Raw genomic sequence first — 7,500 nt, 5'->3', positions numbered from 1 at the left:
AAGCAAAATTACCCCAGGTATTTTGATTGGTCAACTTACTGTAGGTGGGTTCTTTGGTAGTGCTGGGTGTTTTTATCAGCCTGTGATTGGGTGTCTCCACCGCCAGTCAGTTTCTTATTTTTTTTATTTTTTATTTTTAATGGATTTTATTCTTTTTTTAAATGGCTACTGATGGATTCGGTTTCCATAGCAGTTGGCCGTGGTGCGGTTATTGTTGTCGTGTCGTCGTATCGGGGGACGAGTCAGTGGGGTGGGCTGAGCTCGGTAAACACAAGAGCTCCCCGACCGAGAAAGCACCTCAGACCAGACCCTCGGCCCTTCAGTAACAGCCTCAGCATCGTCTCAGTACATTCTGTAGAATACCTGTCTGTCTGTCTGTCTGCCTGCCCGTCCGTCCGTCCGTCCGTCCATCGGTCTCCTAATGGGTGGCATGCTGTAGGAGCTGATCGCGTTAGTGCCACTGTGATGTGCTGAGCTGGTTGCAAAGACACTGCAGAGACTGGGAACATTGGGGAGGGGGGTGGGGTGGGGTGGGGGGGAGATTGTGCCATTCTTTCCTGGCCTCCGTGTTGAAAAGAGCTTTGTTCCGCCCTCATCCAGCTCAGCAATTAGCAGATGGCAGAGAGAGGCTTCACCAGCCCCGCAATGGGTCAGAGCCACAAATGTGCTGTCAATCATTCGTATCGACCAATCAAAAGACTTTGAACTGCCTGACACAAAAGCAAGTTTAAAATCGGCAAATCCTTGATAGCACGCTGACTGCTCCGCCCATTTCGGCAGCCTGGAGGAAGCCTCACTCTGCGTCCGTACGAACCGCAAACACTCAGAGGATCTCAACGGCACGTTATGAAGGCAAAGACCAATGAAGGACACCTCCTGACACGTTGAGGTCACTACCATTGGAAGTGTTGACAATGGAACCACTGCTACCGCTGAACACCGGGGGACCGTCCCGACACCACGACAAATAAATACATAAATACACCAATAATTTAACACATGCGCAAATAAATAAAAACCCAAACGACAAGAGTTTTTCTTTTTTTTCCTCTTTTTTTCCCTTGAGGAACGGCCGAACAGTTTCCGATCCGTCTCGGAGATCGCGAAACGCAGTCTCGAACTGGAACAGCAGAAGCATGCTATTTCGTCACCTCGTGTCTGTCTACGCTCAAACGCCGACGTCCGTTTGGGCCTGGCTACCTGTAAACTCTGGAGTGGACCACGTCGTGGCGCACTGGGAGCGCTTCCAAAGCAAAGAGAGGGGGGGGGGAGGCCCAAATCACCGGACTGCAGCGACTCCCACACACACACGCGCGCACACGCGCGCACACACACGCGCACACGCATGGCCCAGAGGAACAGGGGGAGGGCCTCCAGCACCACCCCATGCCTGGCACAGGCCCCCCAAGGGCGAACACCCCCCTCACCCGCTCCACCCCTGGAGCTACGGGAGTGTGTCAGGCAATGAGGATTTGGGGGGGGGGAGAGAGAGAGAGAGAGAGAGTGAGGGAGAGAGAGAGGGAGGGAGGGAGGGAGGGAGGGAGGGGGTCAGAGATGGAGGAATCACCAAACCAAAGCTTGCACACGCAGCCGCACGCAGACTCCCCGCCCCCCTCTCTCCCTAGTCCCGCCCCCTCTCTCCCTGGCCCCGCCCCTGACCCAGCGCGGCCCCGCCCGCCAGCTCCTCGCACCCCTGTCCCAGCATGCCTTGCTCAGTCCCAGCCGTTGTCCTTGATCATGTGGGCCAGCTCGATGATGAACTTGCCCTCCTTGTACTTCTGGCTACTTTCAAAGGCGTGCTCCTGCAGAGGAGAGAGTGGAACCAGTCTGCACCACCGAAAAAAAAACACTCTTTCTTTCTTCAACATTTAACCAATAAACAACTAATGAACAACTACAGCCCTGTTCCTGGAGATCTACCGTCCTGTAGGTCTTTCAATTCAACCCTAATTTGCCGCACCTGATTCTACTAATTAGCAGCTCAATGCAATCTCCAGCTGTTGAATCAGGTGTGCTCTGTTAGGTTTGGAGTGAAAACCAGCAGCACAGGAAGATCTCCAGGAACAGGGTTGGCCAGCCCTGAACCGGAGAACGCGGAGAGACGGAAAGAGGCCTCTTATTCCCCAGCTCACCCTAAATCTCCCGCTAACAGGGCGAGAGGGCGGCGGGTGCCATTTTACTGTGCTGTAAACTTTTAATCTGCTCCCGACTCGCTCTCCAAACGGGACGCGGTGTGAACCGATGTTTTTACGTTTAGCATTTCCAGCTGACAAGTGCACTGGGTCAGTACGCTTGGCCCCGTGACAGTGACCCAAAAACGGCCCCCGTCCGGGATATTAATATCCCCCCCTCTCTCGGGTGGCCGTGTCACGCGGCCGCGGGCCTGCGACTCTGGCATGTCGGACGGGGTCACATGACTGGCGCCGACCCCCGCTTAGAGCGCTCATCGCGTTTGTTGAGGGCTTGGCGGAGGCCGAGTGTGATAACTTCGTTAGTGAGTTCCTGCGCGCATTGGCGCGCCGGTGCGCGGCCGCACAGGAAGTGCGGGTGGCGGAGACATCTCGCACTCACGTATTTCCAGCCCAGCGTGGTTTTGCAGTTTTCACAGTAGATGTCGGCGACGGCGTGCAGCCCCGTCAACAGGACCCGCTCCTCAGCTGGACCGCAGCCCACGTTCACCCTGAGAGAGAGAGAGAGAGAGAGAGAGAGAGAGAGAGAGAGAGAGACAGGTAGAAAGAGAGAGAGAGAGAGAGAGAGAGAGACAGAGAGAGGTAGAAAGAGAGAGAGAGAGAGAGAGAGACAGACAGACAGAGAGAAGGAGAGGGAGAGACAGGTAGAAAGAGAGAGAGAGAGAGAGAGAAGGAGAGGGAGAGACAGAGAGAGGTAGAAAAAGAAAGAGAGAGAGATAGGGAGACAGAATGAGAGAGAGGGAGAGAGAAGGAGAAAGACAGAAAGAAAGAGACAGAGAAAAAGAATGTGAGACAGGGTGACAGAAAGAGAAAGGGAAAGAGAGAGAACGAGAGGGACAGAGTGAGAGAAAGAGGGAGAGAGAAAGAGAAAGAGAGAGATATGAACATCGACGCAAACGAGGGGGAGGAGTGAAAACCGCGATCCCTCCTTGCTGCAGTTGAGCAGAGGCCCACACCCGGGCCGTGAGCCGTTAGCGTGCGCGGCGCTAGCGGCAGCCGCAGATTTACCGTCCTCTGCAGCGCACCTCGGCCCCCGGGCCCGCGGCGCACGCCAGCTTCATCAGCCCGAACGTGGCGAGATCGCCGGGGCCCCTCTCTGCAGCGAGCGGCGTGCTCTCTCTCTCTCCGCCGCGTACACAGCCCGCCTGAATTATTTATTACGAAGAAGCTTTAGCGAAAACAAAATGGTGTGCGGAGCACGGCCTTGTGGGGGCAATCTCTTCCCCCGAAGGTTCTGGCTCGGGCCTCGATACCTGGGGTCTTAAAGCGGCAGTGCGCCCGAAGCAAACGCTGCTTATCGCGTTTCAATATGACGTGCCGCACATCCACAGAAGAGCTCTGAGCGAATCTGCTGTAAAAACGAACCGAGGTCTATCACCAGCTAACCTGGCTTTCAGCATAACACTTTTTGTGAGGTACTGTTAAAGTATCACCCAAATTGATAGACAGGTTCAACTTTAATAAAAGCAACTTGGTTAGAAGTTACCGGGAGGACTTAAACGAAAACTTTTTATTGGATATTTAGTACATCGCACCGAAGGGAAAAAGAAACGTTTGCATCAATTTTGTTTAACATCATCTTTTTTGGCATCCGGAAAGATCCCTGACCCTTGCTATTGTCTCCATAGACTAAGAAGAAGAAGAAGAAGAAGGCAACATTATTGAAGCGGGTCCAATTTCGAGAGACCGCCAAAGAACACGACGTACATTTCCAACTCCGTCGGGCCGGAGGGCTCACGTAAGCGTAAGAGACAAACCGGAGTCAATTAACAACATACTGCGGCGCGGCATTCATCCGTCCTCTTAATACCGCGCACGCAAAAAACAGAGCCGTAATGGAGGTCTTCTCCATTTGCATGATGTATTTAATTATGCATGATTGCGCAACGTGCCCAGTGCATGCGATGTAATATTCCACCCGGGCTATATGGACTTTCCTAATGTTCCCTTTCATCGTAATAACACCTACTTCAGGTCTCGAGTCCATGGACTCCTTTCAGAAGGTAATAGCGCTGCAGTCTTTTTCCGAGGGGGGCGGGGTAGGGTACTTACACGGAGTTGAAGAGGTACGCTCTGCCTTGGCTCCCTTGAAAAGACTGGAAGAGAGGAGAAAAAGAACGTGAGACTTGCTTCGGAAGAATGGAGTCCATCAACAAACCCAAGAGGATGATAGCCACCGGGGGGGGGGGGCTAGGGGGGGGGCGAGGGGCTGAAGGCTGTCTGTCAGTCCTAACTTTTCAACAGGAGAGTTTGTAAATTGCACCATACAATGCACTTTCTGTTATATTCCCCAAAACATTTCAGATTCATTTCAACCGTAATTTGTTCAGTGTTTTGCACGGACGATGGTCTTGCTTCTCAGTTTTCGACACCTGGCCTTTGAGTTTTGCCATTTATAAAACGTGTATGTATATGCTTCAAATGTCCCGTGATTAAATTAAAAAAACTAATAATAATAATCATTTTCATATAAGAAGGGATTTCTCCTTACAAAACTTTAACGATATTAATCTTTAGTCTAAATAAGTAGAAAACTATGCAATATTTATTTTATTATGTTTTCTGTTTAAAATACAAATGTTCTATGCAGCTCTCATTTTAAATAAAATATTTCACGTTGTACTGGAGAATGTTTTTTTGTAAATAGTTTTAAATTAGCTTATGAATCATGACTTAATATCATCTAAAAATGAGAAAATTATTTCATGTAGTCCTGAAAAACAAGTGTGCCTCAGATCAAAGAGACCTAAAGTGCTCGAGAGTGGTTAGATTTGATCCATACTAACTGTCTGTTTTCATTTATTCGGTTGAATGAAGGTGCCGTTGCACTCAAAATACTTAACGGATTGATCATTTGGTGAGACACAGAAAGCACGAAAAGCTTTTGCAAAGAGCTGTTAACCCTTTAAGTTCAGCGATGTGTTGCGTATAGTGATTATATTCGTAATATTCCTCATCGAGAACCAATGAACCCTAGGACCAGATGGCAGTCTGATTTGTTTTCAAGTCAACACTTTGCACTGTCAGCTTTGCACTTCAATATCCCAGAATGCAACACTTCGCTGAGGTTTAAATGGTAGAATTTGGGCAGATAGAATGTTGAGCCCTGACAAAAATTCACCCAGAACATACGGGAGTGACAGAAGCAGCAGCCATTTCTTATCCCTTATTGCACAGCACCTGCAGTAGATGCCTCTTTCAAGAAAAACATCTGAAAAAAAGCATTCTTCTGAATGTGGACCCGGCCGTGTGGGCTGTGCCCAGCATGCCCTGGGGCCAGGAACGTGATTGGCCTGTTGGGCAGGATGGTGGCATTCTGGGAATTTGAGTTCCTTCCTCGGGGCAAGTGGGCATGGCAGGCTACGTGCGGTTGGCTGACGGCTCCCGTTCCGCGAGCTCCACCGATTGGCTGGCCGGTAACAGGGCCGTGTGTGTGGCGGGGCCCGGGGTGCGGGACGCTGCAGATGGCTCTGACATTCTGAGGCGCATCACGGCACCAGCAGAATGAACCACACAAAGAGAGAGAGAGAGAGAGAGAAAGAGAGCCGGGAGAGGGAAACCGGGTTCCTGTTCCCTTGGGGTGAGCCAACAAATAAGCAAATGAATGAAAGAAAGAAAAAACTCAATTCGTGATAATGACAGGGATTAGAACCCAAGGCTGAAATAAACTCCAACCTCCCCCCCCCCCCCCCCCCCGCCCAACCCCGTCTCCCCAGAACTGCGGGAAGCCCCAGGCATGGTGCACATTGATAGATTTTTCTATATTTGATGATTTTCACACAGAAACTTTCATCTTCTTCGATTACAGGCTGCTCGAACGCCATTAGTGTAATGTGAGGAGGACTGGCTGAATGCATCCCAGCAAGCTTTTCTTCTTCTCCTCCGCCCCCCCCCCCACCCATCTCGCAATCATCCCCCTCTTTATTTCAGGGAATCAGATGTTCGTGTGTCAATCCCCGTATCCCTGGAAACCCCTATGGTGAGCGAGGCCGGCCAATCGGGTATTTTTAGTTCGGCACGTTACGGCGGCTTAAACGGAATGAAAGGAAGATTCTGCGGAGAGCGCGTGGGGGCGGGGGGGTGAGGGGGGGGTGAACTGCACTGAAAGCCAGTAATGAACCTCTGGCTGCTAGCGGGTTTCTGTGTCAGTCACTGGTGACCTACATCCCGACAGTGACAGTTTAATGAGACGCCCCGTATATGGGCGGAACATGATTCCGGGTGTTTCTCGGGCGACCTGTGTGAGGCGCTGTGTCGTGGTGATGATTTGGGGGGGGGGGGGGGCGGGCTGAATCCTCCTGACAGCGCGTCACACTCGCGGCGGGCCCACCCCCGTGTGAGGCAGGCGCGGGCGTAGAGGGACGGCGAGTCCCGCTCCACACCGCCAGACACGGGCTGACCCACATTCCCTCACACACCCCCACACACACGCTCCGTGCCACACACACAGCTGCAGCGGCCCCATGAGCACCATCCACACACGCAAATACACGCAACACACAAAACACAGACCTGGGTCAAATATGGATTTGTTTTGGATTCAAATACTTTTCTACGCTTTACTGATCTTGTCTGGTGTATTGGAACCAATGAAATACTCTCAAAAAGTGCAAACCCCGCCTTCTGGTCACATTGGCAGGCTCAATTACACCAGGCAAGATCAATAGAGCACAGAAACGAATTTGAATCCAAAACAATTACGTATTTGACTCAGGTCTGAAACACACACACACACACGCAACACACATGCACAAGCACACACACACACGTATACACACACACACACACACAACACACACGCATGTACACGCACACACACGCGCAACACACACGCCCATACACGCACATATGTGCACATACACGCACACACACGCACACACACGCACACATATGCGACACACACGCAATACATTCTTCCTTTTTAGACGTGGGCGTACTGGACAGCCTGGCTTATTTAGCCATCGATTTTTTCCCGGAGGGGGAGGGAGGAGGGGCGCGTGGCGCATAAACACACATCTGCGGACGAGCGTGCGGACACCCGCGCGGTCGCACACACACAAACAGAGCGCAGCGGCAGGGCCGGCAGCCGGCACACGGGGACCGGATTTAAACCAGGACGCCGCCGGCTCCGCTCCGGTCCGCCTGCACTCCACAGCCGGTTTTTCCACACAGCCTGCTGCTCCACACCGGACCAGAACCCGCTCAACTTTCAGCCGACACTCCGTCCGTTCCCATGACAGCAGGTCCTGTTCCTGGAGTTGTACCGTCCTGCAGGTTCTCATTTCAGCCCTAATTAGCCACACCTGGTTCT

The 7,500-nt window shown here is 51.9% G+C and overlaps 1 protein-coding gene across 1 annotated transcript in view; it reads right to left on the bottom strand.

The window, feature by feature from the left end:
- The window catches only part of ypel2a (yippee-like 2a), a 16,412-nt gene that overhangs the window by 378 nt on the left and 8,534 nt on the right, over positions 1–7,500 (bottom strand). Inside the window, exons 3-5 of the mRNA XM_035434315.1 lie at positions 4,242–4,285; positions 2,572–2,680; positions 1–1,802 (exon numbers count right to left, since the gene is read on the bottom strand). The exon at positions 1–1,802 is cut by the window's left edge and continues 378 nt beyond it. Coding sequence (XP_035290206.1) covers positions 1,713–1,802; positions 2,572–2,680; positions 4,242–4,285 — 243 coding nt within the window. The 3' untranslated portion in view covers positions 1–1,712. The remainder of the gene's footprint in view (positions 1,803–2,571; positions 2,681–4,241; positions 4,286–7,500) is intronic.

This window comes from Anguilla anguilla, chromosome 9 (genome assembly GCF_013347855.1).
Source record: "Anguilla anguilla isolate fAngAng1 chromosome 9, fAngAng1.pri, whole genome shotgun sequence".
In the NCBI taxonomy this organism is placed as follows: domain Eukaryota; kingdom Metazoa; phylum Chordata; class Actinopteri; order Anguilliformes; family Anguillidae; genus Anguilla; species Anguilla anguilla.
The sequence above is the reverse complement of the archived record's forward strand: the minus strand, read 5'-3'. Positions and strand labels throughout refer to the sequence as shown.